The following is a 27,486-nucleotide window of genomic DNA, read 5'->3' on the forward strand; positions in this document are numbered from 1 at the left end:
AATGTCTGAGTACATTTCACTCCACGTCTTGAGGAGGGCTGAGCACCCGGCAGAAATACAGAAAGGAGTTGAGGGGGCTGGGGTGGTTTCTTTTCACTGCCAAACGGCTCTGGGCATGGAAGTGCTGGTGTGTATGGTCGCAACCCCTACGAATCGGGGCACAGGAGGCTGCATGACTCCCCTGGAGGGAGGAGTTTGTAGCCCAGCTCAGCTCTCCTGACTCTCAGCCCCGTCCAAGTGAGCCCCACGGGGTAGGGTCCCCAGGGGGAGGTGCTGTATCACTGCTCTCTGGCTGAGGCCCTCACAGAAGGAATGAAGTAATAGAGATGTAGCCGCGTTAGTCTGGTGTAGCTGAAACAAAAGCCAGGACTATGCAGCACTTTAAAGACTAACAAGATGGTTTATTAGGTGATGAGCTTTCGTGGGCCAGACCCACTTCCTCAGATCAAACTGTGGAAGAAAATTGGCACGACCATATAGACCAAAGGATACAATCAAAAAAAGTGGACACATATAAAAAGGACAAATCAAATTTTAGACCAGAAGGGGGATAGGGGGGGAGGTTAATGTCTGTGAGCTAATGATATTAGAGGTGGTAATTGGGGAAGCTATCTTTGTAATGGGCAAGATAATTAGCATCTTTGTTAAGGCTTCAAGTCACTAAGGAGCATTTTCCTGGGCCCCGAGATCAGCCACAGCCCCCCCCCATCCAACGCTATTCCCCGAGCCTGAGGTGAATCAGCGCGTCCCTGCTACTGGCACCAAGAGCACAGCAGCAGGGCCAGTCCTATTCAAAAGCACCTCTTTCGACCCTGCTCCCAAGCGGGAGAACCTGAGGAAACCCTCCTTCATCTGCCTGGGACAATGTCCCCAGCCGTCCTGACTGGCCAGCATTGCGGGGAAGCCCCTCGCGTTCGTCCAGATTCATTTGGGATCCCTCCAGTTTCATGGGCGAAGATTATTTACCTCAGGAACAGGGAGAGCTGCCAAGGAGAGAGCGCGATTCGCACCAGGCACCGGGACGGCGCCACATTCTAAGTGCCCTGCATGGCGAACGTGCACAGGTCCCTTGTGTGGGGACACGTTGCACCGCTAGCTTTGCACACTGCTCGCAGGCTCAGCCGCACGAGCCTCTCGCGCAAGAAGCAGCGTGGACAGGACCATGGGAGCTAGCGAGGCACCTCCCCTCCTGGCAGCCTCGCTGGCCAGTCGGCGCAGGAGAAGGCAAGACGGCAACAAGCAAGAATCAGTCTAATCCCAGCATTTGGCTGCTCCATCCGGTGTTCCCTGTGCTGGCGCTTAGCGGTGATGGAAGAGCCACGGAGCATGACGGGGAACGTGGCCAGGCCTGCTGGTTTCAGAGGGTGGGTTTTGAGCTAGGTAAACACTCTGCCTGAGTCAAGCCCCATCTACAGGAGGGTGGTTAGCAAGGCCCCAGTGAGAACGGAGCAACCCAGAACAAGTCAGGACTGTGCTACGATAGGCTCCCCAGATATCAGCCAAGAACAGCATCACCCACTTCGAGGGAGGCACCAAGGGGAAACCGGAGTCAAATATAGGAGCTAGGGATGTTAAAATTAGATTACTCAACTCATCGAATAGTCGATGGAATTTCCACCGACTATTCGATTAGTCAATAAGGGCGCTTCCGCGTTGAAATGTAGCAAGACCCCGCCCGGCTGTTGTTACATCTCAAAGGCGGAAGTGCCGCATGGAGCCTGGGGCCAGTGGGGGACTCTTGTACATTTCAAAGGTGGAATGTTGCCGTTGCCTCCTCCCACGGAACTGGAGCTGGGGAGAACCGGCTTCTAAGCTTTTCGGATAGTCAACCAGTCGATTAGTCACTTACATCTCTCCTAGGAGCGTTCACACTTTAGTGGAATGAGTGCCTCTCAGAAGCACTGCAACCCCCTGTCAATAAGGACAACCCTACAGCGGCAGTTCCTGACTGTTCCATCTCCTATCGTCCAGTCCCAGGGCAGCCAGAGATGTAGGGATACCAGGAGCCGGGGGCTGTGCCCCCGGACCATGCTGGCTCACCGCCCTTGCTGGGCCTATCTTCCACAAATGCATCCAGAGCCGCGGCGCAGGAATCCGCCGACACATCAGCACTGAGCCCCCTTCTAGCAAAGACCCGGTCTCATCGCCCCTCCCCACATAGCCTGTCCCCGTCAGCTGGCCAGACCATCTGATCCCCCACCACCAGCCTGGCATTCCACACTCCCCTTCCCGCCCCTTGACGGGACGTTTTGACCCTCTGCCGGAGAGAACAACCCCCGAAGTACTCCACTCATAAACAACCCGCTTGCCAGCGCAAAACTCTCAGCCGGAGCCCGCTGGCTTCTGCCCTCAAGTTACCCTCGCAGGCAGCCAGGACACGAGGCTCTCAGGAAAGGGATTAGTTACCTGGGGAGATCAGTTTCATGAGCAGGAGGAAAGTTCATCCGGGGGCAACCTGCAGCAGAACAGCCGGGCCACGTGGCTTCTTTCACTCCAGTCCCGGCTCGTTGCAGGGCTGTTGCCGGTCAATCGCCTGTTTGGTGGGAATAGCTGTTGTGTGGGGCATTTCATTTTGGTAACTCGTCGCCAACGCACCACCGGCGGCAGCTGCCCAAACAGCGATGGCAGCTGTGTGCCCCAGGCCCTGGCGTGGGCTGTCGCTATTTACCTGACGGCCTGGCTACCCGGTTACGGAGTATTCGCTCGCCTGCGACGTCCACGCTCCGTGGTCCCGGCTCACCTCCCCATCTTGGAAAGCCGGGCGGGCTCACGCATGCGTTGTATGTCGCCGTGTGTGATAGGGATTTAAAAAGCAAGATCTACAGAGAGTAACAGTCCGTCCCCGCCCAGCCAGCTCTATAAAAAAGCCCCCAAACAGTGCCCAGGTCTGGAGCATGTTTCTCACTGCAAGGCTCTTGTCTAGGACAGAGAGGCTGTGTCTAGACTGCAGGGTTTTTTCCAAAAAAAGTAGCCTTTTTTTGAAAAAACTTCACCTGCATCTAGACTACAGCCGCGTTCTTTCGAAATGAAATCGAAAGAAGGCGGCTTTTCCTTCGACGGCGGTACTCACTCATTTCACGAGGAAGAGCGCCTTTTTTCGAAAGGGCTCTTTCGGAAAAAGGCGTTCTTGAATGCAAACAAGGCTTTTTCGAAAGACAGCATCCAGACGGCCTGGGTGCTCTTTCGACAAAGCGGCGCATTTTTTTCAAAAGAAGAGCTTGCAGTCTAGAAGCTCTCTTTCAAAAGAGGCTTGCAGTCTAGACGGAGCCAGAGTCTTAACACCTGGAAAACGCTCCCTCCCCCTCCTGTGCAGCATGGGCTGAAAGAGAGACTCCAGTGGCAGGGGCTGGCTGACAGTGAAAAGGGCAGGGGGGGGAATCCAGAGAAGCCATTAGGTTGGCAGAAAGCAGCTGCTCTAGGAAACCTAAGGAAGGTTACCAGCTGGCCCCAGACTGCTGAGCAAACACACCCAAGCTGGTCCCTCTTCAGGGAGAGATTCAGGAAGGGATCCAATGGGCCGGAGCCAGCTGCAGGCTGGGCTGTTTCCTGGCTGGGGAGGGACAGCTTAAAAAAAGCAGCATAAACAAACCCTCAAATAGACTGAAACGGGAGGAAAGGGAGCAGGCTGAATGCCACTGAGTTAACACCAGGGGTGTCTTGCCGGCTGGGGCCTTGTGCTAGAAATAGGCTCCTCTGCACTGTCATGACACAACCCCCCAGGCCCCGTGGGATCGGGTCTCCGCACTTGTTTGGGTGCAGTTGGGTAAGCAGCATCGGTCAGGACGGTCTGTCCCTCCCCGTAGGACAGCGCCTTCCCGCCGGAGTCAACCAAAACAACGCGGCACGGGGCACTCCGCCAGCCTGCCCATCGCCTCTGAGTCCTCCCCCTGCCCTGCTGAACTCAGCCTCCACCCGGCTGATGGCCGGCCCAGCCTGGCAGGTGGGGAATGCTGGGGGGCGCCGTAGCTTAGGGGGCGTGGACGTGTGGCAGGCACCGAGCTGTGGAAACGGCGTCCCCTGCACACGACTGTCAATGCCGGGGCAAGCGTGCCCGTCGCCCACCCGCCCGCATGCCCGAAAGGACCCCCGCGAGGCCAGGCCTGCGGCTGGGGCTTCTGCAAGGTTCAACTCAGTTCCCTCAGCTTTGCTGGACAAGCCCCTCGCTCCCCAAAGTCCCTGCGGGGCTGCCGACAGGAGGGACAATGAAGCTGAACGTGACGGTGATTTTGTCCGCTGGACGCTTGTCCAGGGGGCACCAGGCTGAGCCTGTCATAATGTTCACTCCCCGAGGGTACCAGCCAGCCCAGCACCGGCTGCATCGTGCAATGACTCGTTTGGTCACAGCAGAGACCGAGGGGGTCGCCAGCAACCAAACGGGGGCAGCAGTGTGCTCCGTCCCTGACCCCCCCAGAAAACAGAGCCAAGCAGCAGGAGCCTGCACTGGGCACCCTGCACCCACTGCTGGGAGAGATTGCCCAGCTAGGATTCCCCAGGGAGCTGGAGAGGGCAAGCACACCTGGTGCATGCCAGCAGGACAGCTTCTGTTTTCCCATGGGCAGCTGTAGAAGACAACAGGGAAAGAGAAACTGAGGCGTAAAGGGCCTGCTCGTAAGCCCACCGGCCAGCAGATGCCGCCCCCTGACCAATCCAAGGAAGCAGGGGTGAGAGCAAGAGACTGGGACGCTGGACTGCAGCCTGTCAGGCTACATCTACACTGCGGCAAAAAATACGCTAACGAGGGGCTCATTTGCATGAGTCGCAATCTCATTTGCATATTTTCTGCCGCTCCGTTTTTGCGCTAGGGGTTTTTGCGCAAAAACAAGCCGTGTGGATGTTTCCTTTTCGCGCAAAAAACCCCTTTTTCCGCAAGATCCTTACACCCCCAAAAAGGAGGTCTACCGATCTTGCGGAAAAAGGGGTTTTTGCGCAAAAAGGGATCTGCAAAGGGATGCGCGAAAAGGGATGCCGCCTCGGGGACCACAGCTAACGGCCCTGTGTGTGCTAAATCTCCGTGCCCCTGGCGCGAGGTGCCGCCCGGCCTCCTGGCCAGGGAGTCGCAGGGCAAAGGGTGGGCGAATGGGAGCGGTGTTATTGTTATTGCTCTGTTGCTGTAGGCTCTGTGCCCGCACCTGGGAGCTGACGGTAAATAGTGCCACGCCAAAATCCTGCTGAATTTATAAACAAGGGATTTAGGACTTACCCAGGCACCCAAGGGGTTGGAACTGGCTGAGATAAACAGATTTGGGAGTAAGACGTTGGACGCGCCTTCCAACGACTCTGTTGATGTCGATTATGAAACTCGCTTGCATGAGGCCGGCCTGTCCCCTTGGCCACGGCTTGGCCACAGGGCATCTCTGTGTAATACAGTATCTATACAGTGAGCGCTCTTTTCCCTTCCGCCTCTGATTAGGAACAGACACAGCATGGCCGCCTGATGCACCAGCTGGATGACTAGCCAAGCAGAGGATGGCATTCCAACAAACACAGGGAGAATTCCCGGAAGAATCGTTGCTTGAAAAACAACATGTATTTTTAGTCCCATGCCGTAGCTTGACTTGGTGCCTATTCGGGTTGGATTCCCTAAGGCAGCAGGCCAGTGCCTGGCTCACACTACACTGTCCCCATGCCAGGGGTGACGGGGGGAGAGCGGGACTGGGGGCGTGTCCCGTGTTTCCCCATAAACAAGGGGCTGGTTTTTGCAGTGACTGGGAAAACAAACCAAAACGAGCCAGGGCACGTGTGCAAAGTGTAAACACAGGCACCGGCCCAGGGCACTGCATCCCCTCGTGCGATGCACCACTTTATGGACGCCCCGCACTCCGCTTGTAACTGGCAGCACCAACACTGCACCGTGCCGGAACCCAGATATGCCCATGGGGCAAGGACGCAGGATCTGCCCCTCTGCGTGATGCGGGTTAGGGGGGGCTACAAATGAAAAATAAAAACCAGCGCGGGAAGGCAGGATGTGCTGCAGCCGATGGCACGGACCCACTGCTCTACTTTCACCCACGTGGCTCCCAGCTGGGGCCCACCATGTCTGGCCAGCACGCTGGCTGCTGCCGCAGGCCTAAAGCCCAAGGATGGAAAAATACAATAGCAATAACAGGAAATTAATTAAGCAAAGCTCGTCCAAGGGCAGGGCCGTGTCGAGACAGGTAATAGGAGGGTCACACCCAGCATCTGCTCCGGGACCCTGATTAACCTGGGTTGGGTGGTCAGAAAGGAAGGGCACAAGTTCCTTTAATGAGCAGCCGCCGGACCCTCCCCTGCACAGGAGCCGGCCCCCGGCCAATCACAGAGCAGGCTGGGTTCGGCTGCTCCAGCGTCGAAAGCTGTACCAGTCCTAGGGGTGCCAGGAGTCTGGTATTGAACCGGACCGTCCAGTATTTGGACTTTGTGTCCAGGAAACAAATGGAGGAAATACCGGACATAGAAATGTCTGGTATTTTCTAAGTAAGAACGTTTTTCGGTTTTAACCTGGTCCAGCTCAGCACCTGACGGAAGCCCGCTAGGGACATGCGGCAATTAAAGGGGCCGTGACTGCATTTCAGCCAGACCTCCTGAATCTCCCCCTCCCCAGGCCTCTCTGATTATTCCCAGGCTCTTTTTTTTTGGACAAATTTTTATCCGGTATTTTTTTTTTAAACCATCTGGCAACCTTAAAGAGTCCCGGTGCCCATCCCAGCACCCCACCCACCTCCTGCTGGGTGCCTACTGCACCTCGCTCACCCAGCACCTGCCTGGCTCCAGGGGTACTGCCCCAGTGCTAATGAATGCTGCTGTCATGGAGCTGTTCAGCTGCTTCCAAGCCTTGGAAGGACGCTTAGGGACCGGCCAGTCCTGGGCCAGCCTAGCTGCAAGGCACGGCCCGTACAGGCCTCCGGCCCAGGCAGCACCTTTGAGCTCACCACAGGATAGTTCTGCCCTCCAAGACGCTTGGGCTGTGCTAGGGCCCGGTCACCTGTACTTCAGCTCCCTGCTACTATGGCACGCGCCACACCGACCCCCCGGCAGCCCTCTGTGGACGCCGCACTGCCCTTGCTCCACAGGCCAGCTGGCCGGTGCCCCGGCTGCCATCGGCCCCTTTCCACCAGCACCCGCCCTGTGGCTTGCAGAGCCCGGCTCAGTCCCAAGGCATCCCACCGCGCAGAGCTGGGCGCAGGAGGGCTGCCGGGCCCGTCAGTGCCCAGTGTAGCCGGGAACCTCGGCCAGGGCTCACAAAGGCCTGGAGTCGGGCTCAGGTTCCATTCCCACCTCATGAGCTCTGTGCAGCCTTGAAGAAGCCACAACTTCCGTGCACTTCTGGGTCCATGACACCCCCCTACTTACCCACCCAGGTCAGGGACCACTTGGGCATCCTTTGAGTAGCAACACCAGGGGAGGGGAATCTAAGGCTGGGGGGCTGGAGCCAGCCCCTGGCTTGCCTGTATCCGGCCCGAGGCTCAGGGCTACTGCCCCAGTATTGGCGAGCTGGCAATCCTGCCCTGCAGTTCCCCTCCCACTTGGACCCCTCCCCCCAGCATGCTCCTGCCCCTACAACCCTCCCACTCTCCCCTTCCCACCCCACAAGTCTGGTTCCCAGCAGCTCCCCCCACAGAGCATGGGGGGGGGGGGAAGGGAGGAAAACAGACGACAAAAGTCTACTAGCCCGGCTTTAGTGTGAGGGCAAATATATATTTTTTTTGCTCTTCTCACTGTGTGATTTTTCTATGGGGCAGCAGCCTGCAACCCAAAAGAGGCTCCCCACCCCCGAGCTACACAGAACAGTGCTGAGCTCATCCCAAGACGGGGTCAGACACCGGGTGACGTGAGGGATGGGGGAGCAGGTCAGAGTCTGAAGCAGCTCTGGGCCTCCAGCAGAGAAGGGCATGAACAGATCCAGCCATGCCTGGGACTCTAGAAGGGGAGCACTGATAAGAGGGAAAGGGGGTAGGAAAGCACCAGGCAGCCTGCCTGAGAGCTCTCCTAAACACATCAGCATCACTCCACATTGCATCCCAGGGCAGAGGGTGTGGCAGGGCTGCCCAGAGCATGCAGGGCAGATGGCATGGAGATCAGCCCATGTTCCTAGGGACAGCCAGTCTGCAAGACTCGAGGGGAACGAAGCAAAACTGGATTTAATGGGAGCCCGAAGCCAATTGGTCCTGCCCCACCAGTGCAGGCATCAGGCCTAGAAAGGGGTATTGATGGCTCAGACCTAGCTTGGGTCAGGACTGAGCTGGAGGGAGAGCAGCTGGATTCTCCTGATGGGAGAGCAGTCAGACTGCAGCACCAGCTAGACAGGACACCCAGAGCTGGGGCTGGGATGGGCGACAGAATGGACTGTCCGGAGCCAGCACTGCCAAATGCAAGATCTAGGAGGGTCTAAGCCAGGGCCAGAAGTCTGGCTGGCTCTGGGAGGAGGGGGAAACCCAGAGAACGAGGGACAGACAGAAACGAATGACCCAAAGTCTAAGTCACTGGCTCTGCCGGCCGTATGCCATGTAAACAGGTGGGCCCTGCAGGCAGGGCCGGAAGTAGAATTCCTAGGACACCGTCAGACACTCACTTCAATAGAGCAAAAGTTTATTGCAAAACCCGGAGTTGTACAAAAGCAGAATGAGACAAAAATACTCTCATACACCAACAGGGATATCAAAAGAGCCTGCCCCATCCTTAGTGGGGGAGCAGGCTGCATAGCTGCAAGCCAGCCGGTGAAGGACGAAGCTGGAATAACTCTGGCTGCCCGTGGCTCTCCCCTCTCTCCCCCCAACCTGGGGGCGACCACGTCAGGCAGGTTCGGTCTCAGATCATGGAATGCATTTGTTCCGCTAGCAATGGCCAAGATCTCTGGTCAAGGCTGCGGAGGGACCAGTACGAGCAGCCTGAAGCCAAAGGCGGATGCACCCAAGAAATCTTCATTGCAACCTCCTCTTCCCCCAGGGAACAGGCTCCGCCAGCTTCCAGTGCTTTGTGACCAGCAGGCCCGGGACTCTGTCCCACCCTCCGGGGGGGGCTGGTTGAAGCATTCACAAGGCAGCAAGTCCGCAGGCAGCTCCATTGCAGCCAGAGTGGACCGAAGGCTCTTATCTGCTCAGCCCAGAGTCGCTACAGGCCTCAAGGGCAGTGGCCTCCAGCGCTGGGCTACGTGACACTGACCATATCAGGGACTGACCCTGCGGCTCGCAGCTTCCCCGATTTCCCATTCACCTTGTCCTCTTGCATCGAGACGGTGACCAAAGGCCACCAGCGCCCCCCACGGCAGGAGCCCTTTAAAGAGGCCTGCCCGGCAAAAGGTCCAGTGGTTTTTTTTTTTGCCGGTTTGGGCCCGGCCGAGACCCAGATGGGCTGGCTGCTGTTTATGCTCCTCCCTGAGCTCCCAGCTCCTCGCCTACACAGTCCCGAAACAAGTCTAAGGGCGTCCGAGTCCCAGCGTGTCAGACCAGATGCTGCCCCAACAGTAGGAACCGTGGGGCACCGCTCATGGCTGATGGGGGCTGAGCTGCCGCTTGGGGAGCACAACCCCATTTAATTCCTCGGAGACAGGAATCCAGTGAACAAACAGCACGGCAATCCTCCCGCCTTATCCAGAGCAAGAGTCAAACGCTCTCCGGTCATCCAGAGCAGCATGTCCCAGCCTGGTTTCCTTCCACTGGAGTCAGCTGGAGCAGGAGCACAGAACTCGGCTTGCTCCTGGGCACCCTGCAGAAGAATTTAGCCCTCCACCCTCCTCTCCCGCTGCCACCTGGCCCCACACTCAGGAGCCGCCCCTACCCCACACAGCAAGTCCAACATCCTCCTTTCAGCTATAGGGCAAGACGAGTCAGTGCACGGGTGCCCCCGGCAGTTTCGAGCGGCAGGGAGGAAACTGGTTCCCAGCACCACAGGAACGTCGGCCTCGTGACCACCTCTTGGCCACTGTTCCTGATGCTCGGGGCTGAAGTCCTGCGAGTCGGCAAGCTTCTCACCCCCACAGGATTTGAATTCAGCAACGGCACTCAGTGCCTCCTTCAACAGGTCATGCAGCGTGGCCGGATGCTGTCGGAGGCGGGGTTTGGATCCACCTGAAAGGCCAAGAGAGGAGGGGTTGGACCAGGCACCACGGAGGACCGATCCCAGCAAAGTCCCCCACTCTCCCGCCCCGGGGATGCGGTACCCACCTCGGAGTAGAGTGGAGGAGGACGGTAGCGGAACTCCTGGATGTAGGCAAAGAAAGGGCCTTCCAAGCCACTGCCCAGCTCATCCTGGCAGGGCGGGGACAGGCTCTGCGCAGACTCTTCACTGGACACGACCGAGGAATATTCGGGGGGAGCTGGAAGAAAAGAGGAATTGGGGGGAGGGATAAGGTGAGAATCTGCAAGCAGGAGACGTGCTGGTTGTTACCTCTGCGTTCAGCCACATCCCCTCCCTCGGATACCTGGTCCCTGCAGCACCAGGACCCACAAAGCCACAGGAGGAGGAGTCCAGAGAGAAATCAAGGCCACCCGTGTGTGCCCAGACCCACCCTCCCCAACCAGCTGAGTTGGAGCCACCGCCCTCAACCTCAAAGGGGCTGGGTCCCCAGGCACAGATGGCAGCTTACCCTCAGGCTGCTCCGGTATCACCATTCGGAGCCAGTCCAGGTTGACGCTGTACTGGCTGCTGACACTGGACGTGCGGCTTCCGAACGGGTGCAGCGGGATCGTCCCAATCACAAGGGGCAACTCCAGGAGCAGCTTGGAGGTCCCAGGAATATCGACACACACCTGTTGAGGAGGACGACACGGGGGGGGTGTCATCTCTGCAGAAAGCCCCTTCCTCTGCATTTCCCTCGGCCCCCGGTGACAGGCAGCACCCAGCCCTGCCCAAAGCAGAGGCGAGGTCCATCAATCAATGGCTATCAGCCAGGATGGGCAGGAATGGTGTCCCTAGCCTGTGTCTGGAAATGGGTGACAGGGGAGGGATCACGTGAGGATTCCCTGTTGTGTTCCCTCCTGCTGGGGTACCTGGCACTGGCCACTGTCGGTGGACAGGACACCGGGTTGGATGGACTGTTGGTCTGACCCAGTCCGGCTGTTCTTCTGGGTGGGGGGTTGATTCAGACAATGGGATCCCTTGCGAGGAGACTAAGCCAGGTGTTGGATAGCCGCGTGGGTCAAGAAGCTAGAAATTCACCCTGCCGCTGACCCCACCGTCATGCAGCATCTTTAGCAGATGCTGACCCATGGCAGGAGGGGCCCGGCCCACAAAGCCTCCCAAGAAGCGCCCCACAGGAGAAGGGCCGAACCACGCTCAGCGTGGCTATGAAGTTAAGCAGCGGAGACACGGATCAGCAAGGCAGCTACCAGAGCTGTCTCGGCAACTGGTTTAATTCAAGGCCTCCTGGTGCAGGGCCCAGTTGCACATCCTACCTACCTTCAGGGCGTATTCCACGCGGATGATGCGGCACTGCAGGATGGATGGGCCCACTGGGGGGATCTTCAGTGCCCGGCCGTGCCACACTTCCCTCTTGCCAGCCGCCACGGCATCGCCCACGATGCTGGCCACCACCGACTTCTTCTGCTTCTTGGTGCCCCGGGCAATGAACGTCTGAATCTGGATGATGGCAGCTTTGGGCACCACGGTGCGGGTGCTGCCGTTGTCAATTTCAGCAAAGATGGGGATGACCTCACCTAGTGGAGAGAGGGCGAGGGACGGGTTCAATAGAACAGCCCGGCCCGGCCACAGGGCCCACACCACATCAGAGAAACCAGGCCCGGCTTCTCTGCAGCACGGCCTGGGATCGCCTCTGTTAGGCGAGAGCCTCTTCCTGCAACTCCAGCCAGCCCCTTATTTGTTCTTGGGAAGCGGCACAGACCAAGGCCACATTGAGCAGGGGTCAGGGGCTTCCCACCAGACCAGGACAGCCCCAGGGACCCCCGAGCCGCTTCCAAGCTCCACTCCACATTCCCCAGGGCAATTACATTCAGCATAGCGAGTTACCTGGCGTGTAGCCTTTCCGGTCTATCTTGGCCGTCACCGAGACCTGGCCACGGTTGCAGTACCAGGCACGGGCCAGCTTCTCCTTCACGCCTGCCTGAGGAGCCTAGAGGAAGGGACAGAAGCAAGGTAAGTTTCAGCCATTCCTAACAGGAGCCACCGTCCACCTCTCCCTCCCAGGATCCCCCTCAAAGGGTTTTATTGCTAGTCTCCAGGGGACCTGTGAAGACGGAGACTAGTCACCCATGGAGCAGAGGGGAAAGTCCCACTGACTGTTCCTCCCGCATCTCTGGATCACATTTACCGAGCAAGAACAAACCTCCAGCAGCGAGCCTCAGCCCTGGGCGGCCGACTTGGGCTTGGTGCAGGGCTAAGAATAGCAGCCTAGGCACCCCCGTCCCGCTGGGGGCCAGAGCCAAGTTCCAGCCCAAGCCCCGATGTCCGCTCAGGTATTTATAGCCCCGCACGGCAAGTCCTGCCAGCCCAAGTCAGCTGACTCAGACTCGGACACTGCACAGTGGCACCCTGCCAGGATAACAGGCAAGGCAGGTGCTGACTTGGCTGCCTATGCGCTTAAGCCACAGTTTTCACATGGGATAGAGAGAAACTGACTTTGGAGCATCTCCGTGGCAGGGGGGCAGGAGAAGACAGACAGACAGACAGACGGACGACTCGCCACGTTTGGAGCATCTGGCCCTTTCAAAGCACCTCACATCAGGCACCCAGCATCACTTGTCACTCCCGGCTGGCACTCGCTTACCAGCAAGGCTGGGGTGTTGATGTCAATCGGTTCGATCACCGTGAATTCTTTCTTTGCCTTCTTGACCACTGACCAGGGTCTGTGGAGCTTGGCTTTCACCCAGTAGCGCACGTTCCCATGCCTTCCTTCAAAGGAGGTGGCCAGAGTCCTGCCCAGGGAGAAGGGACAACGGTCAGGAGGGTTCCCCCCACAGAGCCCTTGATTCCACCACAGAGCACGTGTGCGGGCTCTTGGGAGCGGCCGATAGGCTCACCCAGTTCGCCTGTGGGACACAGGGAGGGATTCTGGCAATGGTGCTACCACAACAAATGACGCTGAACTTACTCTGGGAGCTGGAACACGAAGGGGAACTCGTGTTTTCCTGCCTGTAGAACGGTGACTTCGCCATTGTCTGCGGGGGGAGAGGAAAAAAAAAAGGGATGTAAAGAGGAGTGCGAGAAAGATTCTCTCGCGAGACTTCCTGATCACCAGGGTGCTTGTTTGGCTGCCACTTAAAGGAAGCCCAATGCAGCCTTCAGAAGTTACTTTCGGTCTGACTCCGAAGGAGTGGCCAAAGCACTGGGACACAAAAGCAAAACAGAAGCCCTGAAATCACAACAGTTGTGACATGAGACAGGAGGCGGCTCTGCAGGGGGCCTTTAGGGCAAACACAACCTGTCAGCAGCAGATTTGGATTTAAGTTACGATCTTCTGACCATTGAGAACCAAGAGGACACTCTGGTAACGCCTAAGCTAACTGATCATTCTTAACAACCACAACCAACACATGCCACAATCTTCCTCGCCTGCCCGGCACAAATACGGCAACCTCTTCTTTCTGACTGATGGGCAAACAAACTACCTCCCTCCAGCTCAAGGTGTATGCACAGTCCATCTCAAACAGTTCCAAGGGCAGAGATTTTGGGGGGGGGGGGGCTAATCAGTCACACCAGGAAGTATCTGTGTGCTGCTGTGGGTAGAAGAGACTCAGTCTGGCTTCTGACTACACTGCAGGACTTGCCCTGCCTCAGTGCAGAACTGCTAGTTATGGGGCATGTGGGACCAACAACAGCTTCAGCCTAGCAACTGCGGCCCCCTCTGCAGAGGGGGACTTGGCAGAAGTTTGACACAGGACAGGACAGTGGTGGTGTTCTCAGCCATGCTTCTGAGAAGCCCCTACAGAGAGCACTGGACCTCCGCAGCAGCTCCCAGCGCCTACTGTCCCAAAGGAGACAACGCTGCCTCCTGCACGAGCCCCCCAGAAACAGCCCAGGGGAGGGAGCCGCGGGTAAGCCATATGCCCAGATTCGGCTCCCAGCAGCGCCAGACGCGCCCCTTTCCATGCAACTCCCGGGACAAGGCGAACACGGTCGGGAGTGACAGCCTGTGCTTAGCGGCGCCCCAGCCCGAGTATCTGTGCCTGTACCCAGGGACTCCCCAGCCTGCGCCACTGCACGTATGCCCCGGGTTCCCCCAGCCTGCCCCTGTGCGCCACTGGCCGTCCCCAGTTTGCGCCCCTGTCCGTGCGCCCCGGGCCGTCCCCAGCTTGCGCCCGTGCGCCCCTGTCCGTGCGCCCCGAGCCGTCCCCAGCTTGCGCCCGTGTCCGTGCGCCCCGGGCCGTCCCCAGCCTGCGCCCGTGCGCCCCTGTCCGTGCGCCCCGAGCCGTCCCCAGCTTGCGCCCGTGTCCGTGCGCCCCGGGCCGTCCCCAGCCTGCGCCCGTGCGCCCCTGTCCGTGCGCCCCTGTCCGTCCCCAGCCCGCGCCCCTGCCCGTACGCTGCGAGCCCTACCTGGCGGGGCCAGCAGCGTGTCGCGGTGGCTCAGGAACTGCACCTGGTCGCTGTAGTTCTGGGTGTAGGCGGTGCTGGAGCCGGCGCTGCGCGACTCGGTCCAGTGCACCTTGGCGCAGCCCTGGGCGTGGAGGTGCAGGGCACTGAGCCGCGCCTCGCCGGCCAGCTCCACCACCACCCGGCCGGACACCGACTCGCCCGAGCTGAAAACGGGCGGCGAGTCCAGCTCGGGGCAGTCGAGCAGGACGCAGAAGCGACGGAGCTTGTCGAAGAGCATGGCGGAGCCGGGAGCCGAGCAGGACGCGGAAGGGCCGGACGAATCAGCCTAGCAGCGCCTCGCAGCGGGGCCCTTTAAATGCCATGTGGCTGCGCTGGCCCGGGCCGCCCCCTCGCCTGACGCCCAATGAGCCGCCAACCCATGCACCGCCGGCCTATCCCGAGCCGGGGCGGGCCGGGAGCTGCCAGAGAGATGGATGGGGCCGAGACGTGCAAAACAAGGCACTGAGCATGTGTGGGGCCTGGCCCGCGGAGCAGCCCCCTTCTCTGGGGCTTTGCAGGCAGAGCCCGGGGCCATGCATCGACTCCCCGCCCCACCCCGCCGTGAAGATCAACTTTCCCCCACTCGGCAAAGCCCCAGCGAGCTCCAGATCCGAGCCTGCCCTAGCTACGGCGGGGAGGGGTGCCTGGCTGGCTCCCACGGGAAGGGCAGTCCCCTCCCCCCATCCATGCTGTTCAAAATAAACACGGAGTAGTCCTGTGGCAGCTAGCAGCTCATCTGAAGAAGTGGGCTTTGCCCAGGAAAGCTCAGGCTACTATTTGTGTTGGTCTGTAAGGTGCCCCAGGACAACTCCTTGGCTGTGTCTAGACTGGCATGATTTTCCGGAAATGCGTTTAACGGAAAAGTTTTCCGTTAAAAGCATTTTCGGAAAATCATGCCAGTCTAGATTGGCACGGACGCTTTTCCGCAAAAGCACTTTTTGCGGAAAAGCGTCCATGCCAATCTAGACGCGCTTTTCCGCAAAAAAGCCCCGATCGCTATTTTCGCGATCGGGGCTTTTTTTGCGGAAAACAAATCTGAGCTGTCTACACTGGACCTTTTGCCCGAACGGGAGCAGCATAGTATTTCTGCAAGAACACTGACAATCTTACATGAGATCGTCAGTGCTTTTGCGGAATTCAAGCGGCCAGTGTAGACAGCTGGCAAGTTTTTCCGCAAAAGCAGCTGATTTTGCGGAAAAACTGGCCAGTCTAGACACAGCCCTTGTTTTTAAAGTTACAGCCTAACAGAGTGGTTCAAAATAAAGGCTTGCAAAGAGGAAAGGAAGCCCCCTCCCCCAGTACAACCCACCCTTTCTGCTTACAGGTGAAAGGAGAAACACTAGCAAACTGCCCCTTGCATTGTCCCTCATCTCCCCCAGCACTGGGCCCTGATGCAGGGAGCAAAGTAACCCGTCACAGTCACCCCTGGCCTAGATCGTTTCCCAGCTCCCTAAAGTCTCAAGCAATGGCCAGAAACCAAAGGGCGGGATTCTGAACCCATCTCTTCTCTCCATTACAGGACATGCCATTAACCTGTGCCACACCCTGCCCGTGTGCCTGGTTACGGTAAGAGTAAGTGTCATCCTTAATGGGTGATGCTTGCAGGATAACAGTTAACCATTATCCCGGAGCAGCCTGACGCGGGCGGAGAGTCAGCAGCCTCATGCGGAGATGGAAACAGCCCCGTTGGAGCAGCCCCGGCCACGTCTCACTCTGCCAGCCCCAGTTTAATCAGTTAGGGTATGTCTACACTACCCCGCTAGTTCGAACTAGCGGGGGTAATGTAGTCATCCACAATTGCAAATGAAGCCCGGGATTTGAATTTCCTGGGCTTCATTTGCGTGAAGCCGGCCGGCGCCATTTTTAAATGCCGGCTAGTTCGAACCCCGTGCCGCGCGGCTACACGCGGCATGGAGTAGCTAGTTCGGATTAGGCTTCCTAATCCGAACTAGCTGTACTCCTCATTCCACGAGGAGTACAGCTAGTTTGGATTAGAAGCCTAATCCGAACTAGCTACTCAGTGCCGTAACGGGGTTCAAACTAGCCGGCATTTAAAAATGGCGCCAGCTGGCTTCATGCAAATGAAGCCCGGGAAATTCAAATCCCGGGCTTCATTTGCAATTGCGGATGACTAGTGTAGTGTAGTGTAGACATACCCGTAATCAGCTAAACTTAACATTTAACGGGTTAACTAATGAAACAGGATTTTACACCCCTCCATCAGCGGCTTATGGTGCTCAGAGAAAGGTAGAAGAATGTTGCATTCGAGACTCTGTAGACCCATGTGCCTGGCTGGAAGAAGTGACGGAAGGCAGATAAAGGGCCCAGCACTCCTATGGGATGAAAGATGCTCCCGCAGCTTTCACTTTAATGATCACCGCTGATCAGGTAAGGGACGAGTGAGCTCCGCCCCCAGGCCTGGAAGGGACTAGAACACAGAATCACGGCAGGCCGCACTGTCCGGCACCTGTCTCTCCAGAACTCCTGCTTTGAGGGGTTTACTCGCTCAGCCACCTGGGGCAGGAGCCATGTAAGGCTTGGTCAGCTTGGAAAAGGCAGATGTGTAACTCCTTAGGAGGTTTCTGCCTGGGGGCCTGTTGCTTGGTTCCACATATGTGCAGTGCCCAGCATGGGGAGGGATGTGGGGAGGGTTCTCCCGGCAATGAAGATTTCTGTCACTGAAACATGGGTCATGGGTGTTTGCATGATAGGAACAGGGTGCGTGCCACCGCATGGCCGGGTTAACTTGTGAGCACCAGCTCTGGGAGGCTCCCAGTCACGGCTGTAGACACTTCAGGATACAATCCACTCTCACTTCTCAAGAGACACACACGGGCTGCGTCTAGACTGGCAAGTTTTTCCGCAAAAGCAGGTGCTTTTGCGGAAAAACTTGCCAGCTGTCTACACTGACCGCTTGAATTTCCGCAAGAACACTGACGATCTCATGTAAGATTGTCAGTGTTCTTGTGGAAATGCTATGCTGCTCCCATTTGGGCAAAAGCCCTCTTACGCGAAAATAGCGATCGGGGCTTTCTTGCGCAAAACCGCGTCTAGATTGGCACGGACGCTTTTCCGCAAAAAGTGCTTTTGCGCAAAAGCGTCCGTGCCAATCTAGACGCTCTTATCCGCAAATGCTTTTAACGGAAAAACTTTTCCGTTAAAAGCATTTGCGGAAAATCACGCCAGTCTAGAGGTAGCCACGTTGTCCTGTGCTACAGCATTCCAAGGCTTCCGCTGATTTCAGCAGGGGTTGGATTGGGCCCTCGTAAAAGACTGAACATTCTCCCCGTTTAGGGCCCCCATATCCCTGCTCCATCGGATCCTGACAATCTTTGAGGGAAGAACTGGCTGCATTGTAGAGATGGGGAAAGGAGTCCCAGAGCGACTGTAGGACTATCTGCAATGCAGTGTGTGTGTGGGCAGGGAGCAAAATCAGCCCATGCAAGACATACCTGAGCTACCTAGCGTGGGTGCCAACCGCAGTGAAGCCTAAATCTCAGAATACCCTTCCTCTCCATAGCTCCTTGTACGTTCTGCCTCTCCACAGAGCACTCACAGGCCCCTCCAAGTCTCTGTGTCTGGGTTCGGAAGGGGGGTAGGCCCCGATGCATTGAGAGGCCAGGAATTTTCCAAGGGGTGTGGAGCTGCGTGCTCCAGCCCTGCAGCGAAGTCAGTCGTCACTGCGGCCAGGGCCAGCAGAGGCACGGTTTGCCCTGCTATGTTATTTCACTAGGCAACGTCCCCCGGGCACGACCGGAATGTCACACATCTGATTGCAGAAGACTTTGCCAATCGGAAGAGCAACATTGTCTCGGTGTGACTCACCCGCCATTCATCCTATGACAGCCGGCGTAGCCGTGTGAAGACACGTTGGCTTCGCTCATCGGGGCACTCGGGTTCGCCTGTAGGACTTCGACGCCAGTGGACTGGGCCGTGGACGGGTGTCTATGGGCCGGCACCGGACTCTGCGAGCCCTCTCAGTTTCAAGGGGCAGTGAGAAAGCCACTGGTCGGTGCTGTGCATTGTGGGTAGGGACTCAAATCTAACTGCAGGAGTTTCAGAAGCCTGGCTCTGATATGCGGAAAGAAAGACATTTTGGAAGAAATAATCCCAACTAGATATGCAAAACGCTGGTTCTAAATTAGCCACCCAAAAAACAGTTTGTGGCGTCACCCCTGTGTTTTCTCCAAAAAACTTCTGATCAATGCACAGTGGCAGTCAAAGAGTCTAACAGTCGGTTAAGGCCAATTAAGAAAGGGACAGAAAATAAGACAGAAAATATCCTATTGCTACTATATAAATCAAGGTGTGGTGTCCAGTTCTGGTCACCCTGTCTCCACAAGGTGAGAGTGGAACTGGAAAAGATTCGGAATCGGGCAGCAAGATGATAAAGGGGTTGAAAAGGGGCTTCCACAAGAGTAGAGCCTGCAAAGAGTTTGGCTGCCCAGCTTAGAAAAAAGATAACTCAGAGGGATACTTGGAGGCCTCGAAAATCATCGCTGGTGTAGGAAAAAGTGAGTAGAAAGGTGGTGTTTACCCTTTCCCACCATATAACACCAGGAGTCGTCTCACGAAATTAATAGAGTTAATGCAAAAAAAGAGAGAAGTCCTCTTTCACACAAAACACAACTAACCGGAGCATTGCCTTGGGACGCTGCGAAGCCAAAAGTATAGCAGTATTAAAAAAAAAAGAAAAAACAGAGTTAGATAAGTCCATGGAGGACAAGTCCATCAGCGGCGATTAGCCACGATGGCCAGGGACACATTCCCACACTCACAGTGACCCTACACGTCTGACTACCAGAAAGAAGCTAGGAGTAAACGCATGGATAGATCACTCCATACCCACCCTGCTGCGTTCGCTTCCCCCAAAACTCTTGGCACAGGCCTCTGTAGAGACAGGAAGCTAGACTCTGGTCTGACCAGTATGGCAATTCTCCTGTGCTTATGCCCTTCTGGCCACAACAGATGGCCCATTTCAAACTGTAGGGCAGGGGTGGGGAATCTTTTCTGAGTTGGGGGCCACTGACCCACTGAAAAAATCAGTGAGGGGCCACACAAAAGTGAGAAGCACCTGACTGAGAAGGAAAAAGACACCCCTTCCCCCATTCTCATCACACACCAGAGCAGGCTAGTAGATTTTGTGTGCTCCAGCCCTCCAGGTGGGTGTCAGTGGGGCTGGAGCACCAGCATGGGTTCCCCAATGCTGAGCCTCGGGGGCCAGATCCAGGCAAGCTGGAGGCCACATCCAGCCCCCGGGGCCTAAGGTTCCCCGCCCCTCTGTAGGGCACGTAAATAACACCCCAGATAACCAGAGTGTGATGAGAGTTGTGCGGGGAAAGCGTGATGAGTGTCCAGCAATGGGATCTAATGGGAATCTTACCTAATTAGGAGCAGGACATTTGGTTCAGCAGCAGCATGTGGGAAACTTTCTTTTAGAAAACTGCTAGAATCTGTATGAGTTGAGAAAAAGGCGGAGGAGATAAGGAAATGAAAGACAAAAATAGCCCCGTTAAAGTCCCCACAGTGTTCTCCATCAGGGCTACCCCTAACCTCACCCTAATTCATAGTGGTTCTTTAATTCTCGAATAACACCCACACGGTGTAGGAGTTAAGTCTGAATCAGGCACTTGACGATAAAAGCATCGCCGTGCCATTGTACAGACAGGCACCGAAAGGCAGTCAATTCCTTGAGAAAGCCAAACGTAAAAGAAACCCTAACCTGCAAGGGATCCAAACGCACAGTGGAGGGGCCCCCCCAGAGCCCTGGCTGGCTGCCCCTCCCAGTGATGCCAGGTGAGAACCATGGGATCACCAAGGGGACCAATCGCATTTGCACTCCCAGAGTAGAGGAAGCCGGTTTTCGAGCTTTTCCCTTTCCTCCCAATGTCACAGGCTTCCCCACCCACTAATCACACCACGTGCAGAGGAAAGAGGGTGACTTTTCTCCCCGTGCTCCCAGGTACAAGCGTCACAAGGGGGTGCCCGGGCCATTGACAGCGGGCGGGCGCTGCCCACGTACCAAAGGGAGACGTGTCCCTAAGGGGCAGTGCCTAGGAAGTGCCCTGCTTTGCGATGAGCCCCACTGCTCCCACCAGGGCTGTGCACAGGCCCGGCGCTGCAGAATCACAGGGCTTTTCTGTCCAGAGCACAGCGGTAGCATGTTTCCACTGCCTGCCACCGAGCAAAGCAAAGCTCCTCTGCTCAGTAACACCCACAGGGAGGAACCCAGAAACGCCTTTGCCTTGGTGTTTCAGGGAAGGGAACCAGCGACACCTAGTGGCCAAACACTAGAGTCTCAGGATGCAACCGGTCCCCAGACACAGCTTGGTCGGTGGGGGACTTTGACCAAAGTTTTGTTGGCAATCAGGGGTGTGACAAAGCCACACACCGCTCGCCAAGACAGCTGTGCCAGCAAAGCTCCCAGCCCACATGCGGCCATCCCAACAGAAGAGGGGTTCTTTCAGCCCCGCTAATGCCCTCTAGGGCATCGGTGTTTACTATGCTGGTGGACAAACGTCACCCACGGACGCAGCTTTGTCTGCATTCGGGGGGGGTGCTATCGCAGGGGCCAGGCAGGGGCTCTGCCCTGAGGTTTCTTTAGCCCAGCTGCAGGTGCTGGTGGTAGTGGTAGTGGGAGAACCGGGGATATTTGTCCCCCCAAAAATAATCTTCAAGAGGCCTCAAATTATTGCCAGATAGGGCCAAAATCGGTACATTGTGCAGAGCTCATCCTGTACATAAATTATAGGCTTCAGGGGGTAGCTGAGTCAATCTGTCCAGGATAAACCAACAAATAGTCTGGTGGCACTTTAAAGACTAACAAAACATGGAGATGGGATCATGAGCTTTCGGCTACAGCAAGATACTGACACAGAAACATTTCTAAATTCTTCAAATCCAAGATTTTCCAAGGCTCTGACTAGCCTGTTAGGTTGTTTTTCAATGTCGATGGCAAATCCCCCCCAAACCTTCTTCCCTCCTCCCCCAGTAATGGGACCTTAGCACTAGCTCTGCCCACTGTCAGCCAAAGGTTCCCACATGCCCCTTCAGTCGCCTGGCCTCTGTCCCCCAGCTGTTGTCCTAACGTTCCCCGGAACCGAGAACACCCTTGCCACAGGGCAGTTTATCATGATGCATATCTCAAGGAAAACTCCAGGCCCATGTGGGAATGCAAACACCTCTGACTCTGCTCCCTCTTGTCCCTTTCCTCGCCTCCTCAGACCTCCTCTTCCTTCAAGCCAGGGCTCCTGGGCGTATCCCCTTCGCCCCCTCTGGAGGTCACAGGTTCCAACAAAGCAGTAACACAACCCACATCTGCCCACCTGGAATTAACCCTGCTGAGTTCTTTTCCAGCTGCCTGCCCCTCAGACGGGACAGCAGCCACCCACCGGCTTCCCTGGGCCTTTCTTTGCCCCAGCATCCACGGAGAGTGGCCAGAAACAGCTCTGCCAGGCCCGTGGCTTCTTTCAGCCTCAGATCTCTCTCAGCTCTGTGCTCCTTGCATGTGACAGTGGCCACAGGGCACTCCCTGGGCCTGCCTCAGGCACCGGAGCACCCAGCCCCGGATCTTCCGCACCCTGGCGCTGCCCCACCCCCAGCCAGGCTGAGCCAGGCGCACCGGTGCAGGTCGAGGACGGAGACCTTAAGACAAGACGCAGCAATGGCAGGTGAGTGAGAGCCCCAGCGCTGGGCACGTACAGCATGTGCCTTCCCCACCCGCAGCTTAAATGCAATGGGGCTTCCCTTAAAGGCCTGTGAGAGGCACTGAACCTAGCTCCCTCCTGCCTGGCACCTTGTGGGGTGGCAGGGTCACTCACACCAGGGCAGAACAGGCACCAAAGGCTGCCCCCACAGAAAGCGAGCGTGCCACGCCCACTTGGCACGGGGGGCCCAATCCTGCCCTTTTACCTGCACCAGTGCAATGCCAGCATCAACTGGAGTGGCTTGGACCAGCGTGGAAAGTCAGGACTCCTGGGTTCTACTGGTAATTGTGCAGGGGAGAAGTGGACTTAGAGTCTCTTGCCGGGTCATAGAATCACAGAACACTAGAAGTGGAAGGGACCTCGAGAGGTCGTCAGGTCCAATCCCAGGACCAAGCACCATCCCTGATAGATGTCTATCTAACCTGCTCTTAAATGTCTCCAGAGATGGAGATTCCACAATCCCCTAGGCAGCGTATTCCAGTGTTTCACCACCCTGACAGGTAGGAAGTTTTTCCTGATGTCCAACCCAAACCTCCCTTGCTGCAATTTAAGCCCACTGCTTCTTGTCCTGTCCTCAGCAGCCAGGGAGAACCATTTTTCTCCCTCCTCCTCCTTAACACCCTTTCAAGTACTTGACGTGCCTGTGTGACTCACCCGTGGCCACAACCCTGCAGACACCTACACGTGCTTAACTATAAGCCGGTGAGCAGACCTACTGAAATTACGCCCACATGCGAGTGTTTGCACCAGCACGGCCTTCATCTCTCTGTGTCACTGGTTCTTTGGCTGTAAAGCAGGTGGATACTAAAACCCAGACCCAGGGTGATAATTTCCAAACTAACATAGGCACTTAGGGGCCAAAGTCCCACTGAAAAATCAATGAAATGGGGGCTCCGAAGCAGTGTTCCCTCTAGTTTTCTCCATCTATGTGCAGAATAAATTTTTTACACGCACATAGGCCTGTGCAGATGTGCACCCCCAGTAGAAACACATGCTGCTGGCTGCTGCCAGCGGCGGGCACTCTGCTAATTAGCAGGGCAGCATTTGAATCTTTCCTGGGTGGCCGTCCAAGCGCTCAGCTTAGAGGGAACGCTGCTCCGAAGTCACGGAGGTGCTTTTGAAAATGTTACCGTTAGACTCAGCTCTGGGGGCATGGCTAGCTCTCCTGGCAGGGCCCTGCCTTCAAGGCACCACCACAATGCAGCTAACAAACAAGGCTGGGAAGGCGCCCCCTGCAAAGTGCTTTGGGATCCCCAATGGCCAGAGCTGGCAAAGGTACAAGCTCTCTCTAAATCCCGGGGGCAGAAGACTCCATTTGGGAACCTCCTGGAGGAAGCCCCCCGCTCCTGCGCAGATCTGCCCAGGGGCCCCAGCTGGGCGCACGGCTGGCTGCCTGCCGGAGGGAGGAGCTAGGAAGCTCAGCAGGAAACCCAGCACCCCGCCCACCGGGGCTCTGCTCGGCCTCGTTACCATGCCACCCGCTGTATTTTTGTTTAAACTCCAGCAAGCAGCAGATCTCAGCAGGAAGCGGACGCTGCTGGAGGGAGAGGCCACGTGGGCGGTGCACCGAGTGCTGACAGGCAGGCCGGCGCCCACAGTGCACCCCAGCCGTGTAGGGCCCTGGCAGTGGGGCGAGCGTGCTGGGTGGAGCCCCCACCGGAGCAGTTTTGGCTACCCCACTGGTGCACGTCCCTCGCCTCCTCGTGCCCCACGATCACCAGGGGGAGCAGGAACGCAGCACAAGGTTGACACCAATACAATCACAAACCCTGGTGTAGGGCAAACCCCAGGATCTCCCCATGGGGCCCGGCTGAACCTCCTCTCCCCTGTGGGCGGGCCAGGGCCAGCGAGGCCCTGGAAATACCCATCCCGGTTCCATGTTGCATCCCAGCAGGGTCGAGTCTGGCAATGCGCCTCCCTCCCCGTGGCACCCGCGGGGTTCTTACAACGCGCAAACACAGCTGTGCAAGCTCAACACAGACAACAGTTCACGCCTGGGGGCAAAGGGGAGGAATCCCGGCAGGCGCTAATGGGGAACATCGGCCTCCCAGCTCACAGAATCAATCATCCACAGGGCTGTGCACAAACCAGAGAACAGGTCCCTGGGGCTGCTCCCTACTCCCTCGCCTGTTCACCCTCCTGCGACTGTAACGAGCGCGGTGCAGAGCCCCTGGACAATGGGGGGGGGAACCGAGGGCTGGACTCCCCAGGAGGCTACCGCTGCTTAACACGTCCTCCAGGGCTCTGCCGCTGGTTCCCAGGCCGGACGTGGCCAGAGGTCCCCAAATGTGGCTTGGCACATGTCCACTCCCAGCTCAAACCCTGCAGCCCACCCCCAGCCAGCCACGGTGAATTCCAGGGACTGGTTCCTTCCACCCGGCTCCGTGGGTCAGCATTTATGCCCACGCTCGCAGTGCCTGGTGGGGAGAATTAGGCCGAGTGGGAAGTAGAACCTCCCCTCCCCTGCGGACAGGACAGCGCCGGCAGAGCACTGGAAATACCCAGTCCAGTTCCACGTTGCATCCGAGCAGGGACGTTTCCCTCTGGAATCTCTGGGGCAGAGACTCCATGGGGAGGGCATCTGCAACGAGCTTGACCTGCTGTTAATGAGCACAGCTCCTCTGTGCTCCATGTCCAGGCCAGCCTAACTTGGCTGCAGGGCCCAGCAGAGGGACAGAGACCTCTCGGGGGGCTCCGTGGGGATGCCAGGGACAGGCCAGATGGGGAAACTGAGGCACCGGGGCAGCCAGTGCCTAGTAAGCAGGTTACGGGTGAAGTCCAGGAGGAGAGGGCAGGGCCAGAGCCATGGAACAAGAACAAATATTTGCCAGCCAGCTAAGTTCTGCACTCACACCTGGGGGGACTCCGCTGTTTATTCTTCTCTGTACAAACACAAGAGCCGCAGCAGCAGCTCTGAGAGCCCCAGGCCCCAGCCCGTGGTACAGAGGTTTGGTCCATAGTGGTTCAATGCCAGCAGCGGAGAGAACGCCCTGGAGGGGGTGCTGGCCCGGGAGCAGGCGACTCAGGAGCTGCCAATAGGAAACAGGGCTTAAGAGCAGTAAAGCCAAGGGCGCTTGTGCTCCGACACCAGCGCTTTGAACCCCCGCCCCAGCATCTCGCAGGGCAAACCTGCCTGGGCAGAGCTGGGGGTGGGCGCTCACCAGCAGCCTTTTTATGAAAGGCTGAAGCCGTGCAGCCCTCTGGAGTCAACCTCAGCGAAATCTCCCCCAGTGCCCCCGGCCTCCCCCAGTGCCAGGAGGCCTCTCTCACCGAGCTCTTGCCAGGGGAGCTCCCTGCCAGGTCTGGGGGAGGCACCACAGGCGGGGGAGGGTCCAGGCTGCTGGCCCTGCTGCTGCCCGGAGTGGCCCTGTTCTGAGGTTTGGCATCTCCAGGGCCCGGCAGAGGGCGGTGTCCTGGGAAGCGCGATCGGCATGACGCCTTGCCCACCCCCAGACGGGGCACGGACTGGGCTCCACGGCGGATTGGAACTGAGCATCGTCTGCCCTGCTGGGAGAGCCGAGTGCCTCACTCCCCTGGGCCAAGGAGTCATTTCTCTAAGGGGCCTATGGGCTCTCTGAACTGTTTGCAGGGCCCAACACCCAGCTAACTTCGCACCCCCTCCACGTGGGGCAGAGAACAGCCCCCAAAAGGGCCAATTCACAGCTAGACAGCCCACCGCTGGGGGTGGGGGGGGTCTTACTGCCGTAGGGCCAGACAGCCTATTCCAGATCCGCAGCCCTGCGACGGGCTAGTCCCGGCAAAGCTCCCGCTGCTAGAACCTGCCCTCCTGCCCACACAGGGCTGGTAGGGAATCTTGCGCAAAGCGGGCAAGCTCTTACCTGTCTGCAGAAATAGGAGCTTGCCAGCTGCCATGGCCCGATCTCACCTCCATAGGCACCGGTGCATGGGAGGTGAGGCACCACCCCACCCGTGTGCATGCACCATCCCCTTCCCAGCTCGAGCCGGGGGCCGTTTCTTGCGCTGCCGTTTGCCTCCCGGCCCTGGAGAGCCGAGTAAATGCCGGGGGCAGCGACTGGGGGGTGCCACAGGCAGCTTTCCAAAGTTACCCCTGGGGCGTGTTCGCACAACAGGCTTCTGCAGGACTCTGCACAGACACCGTACCAAGATCCCTCCATGCCAGCACTCCCAGCCCAATCCCGCAGCGCAAGGAGCACTCACGGCCCAAACTCCTCCCCGGCAGGACAAACTGGACCCTTTCTGCTCCAGAACAGGACAGGCACAAGCAAGCAGCCAAGGGTGTGTGTGTGTGTGTGTGCTGTGACTCTGCAGGGATGCCAGGGAGAGGCCAGCTCCGGCAGGCGGGCAGAGCCGGGCACTGGGACAGACACAGCTAAGGCGGGCGGCTTGCGGTGCATCCCCAGAGCAAGTTGCCCGCCCCGGGAACAGCCGGGCAGCCACCATCAGCGCCCGCTGCTTAAGCTGGCATCAGCTGAAGACAGGGAGCTGGGGTGGGTCCCAGCGGCCCCATGTTCCATGGAGCAGTCAGAGAGCAAGCTGCCCACCACCACCAGGCGGGCAGGGCCAGGCACCAGGACAGAGACCGCTCCGGGGGGGGCGGCTCCCAGGGACAGGCCAGTACCCGGCAGGCGGGCAGGGCCAGGCACCAGGACAGAGACCGCTGGGGGGGGGTGGCTCCCAGGGATGCCAGGGACAGGCCAGTACCCGGCAGGAGGGCAGGGCCAGGCACCGGGACAGAGACCGCTCGGGGCGTGGGGAAGGGGGGCGGCGGCTGCGCGGGGATGCCAGGGACAGGCCAGATGGGGAAACTGAGGCACGGTGCGGGGCAGGGCGGGGGACTCACCTCGGATGAGCTGGCGGCGCGCCCGGAGGTAGGGCTCGCAGGCGGTGTAGTCGCTGTAGACCGTGTTCATGCCCACGCTCCGGCTCTCCAGCCAGTGCGCCGTGGCCAAGCCCCGGGCGCAGACCTCCAGCGCCCGCACCTGCAGCCCCTGGCCCAGCTCCAGCACCACCTGGCCGGAGAGCAGCTCCCCGCCGCGGTAGGCGCCCTGCGCCGGGCCCCCGGCCACTTCCACCGCGAAGCTGCGGATCTTGCCCAGGCGCTGCATGGCCCCCAGCCCGGCACCCGGGACGCGTCTCTCCGGCGGGGCTCGGCGCAGCGGAGTCCGGGCTCGGCGCAGGGCCGCTCCGCACCAGGCAGCCCCGAGCCCGGGACACGCTCCGCCCCGCAGGCCCTACCCGCCCAGCGCCGCGGCTCCGCCCCGCGGCTGTGGCTCCGGCTCGCCGGGCGCCTATGGCC

The 27,486-nt window shown here is 58.2% G+C and overlaps 1 protein-coding gene across 3 annotated transcripts; it reads right to left on the bottom strand.

Moving 5' to 3' along the window:
- Positions 1–8,548: 8,548 nt before the first annotated feature.
- On the bottom strand, positions 8,549–27,406 carry ARRDC2 (arrestin domain containing 2). 3 transcript variants are annotated; one of them, XM_075902954.1, is made up of 8 exons: positions 27,031–27,406; positions 13,022–13,088; positions 12,698–12,845; positions 11,941–12,043; positions 11,374–11,630; positions 10,562–10,724; positions 10,140–10,291; positions 8,549–10,043 (listed from the first exon to the last, which is right to left on the bottom strand). In XM_075902954.1, the coding sequence occupies exons 1-8, from the start codon at positions 27,293–27,295 to the stop codon at positions 9,990–9,992; spliced, it is 1,209 nt and encodes a 402-aa protein (XP_075759069.1). In that variant the 5' UTR covers positions 27,296–27,406; the 3' UTR covers positions 8,549–9,989. The 3 variants fall into 3 exon arrangements, with proteins under 3 accessions (XP_075759069.1, XP_025042315.2, XP_075759068.1); XM_025186530.2 differs by lacking the exon at positions 27,031–27,406 and adding an exon at positions 25,061–25,235; XM_075902953.1 differs by lacking the exon at positions 27,031–27,406 and adding an exon at positions 14,464–15,380.
- Between the last annotated feature and the right edge of the window lie 80 nt (positions 27,407–27,486).

Source organism: Pelodiscus sinensis, chromosome 19 (assembly GCF_049634645.1).
Source record: "Pelodiscus sinensis isolate JC-2024 chromosome 19, ASM4963464v1, whole genome shotgun sequence".
NCBI lineage: Eukaryota > Metazoa > Chordata > Testudines > Trionychidae > Pelodiscus > Pelodiscus sinensis.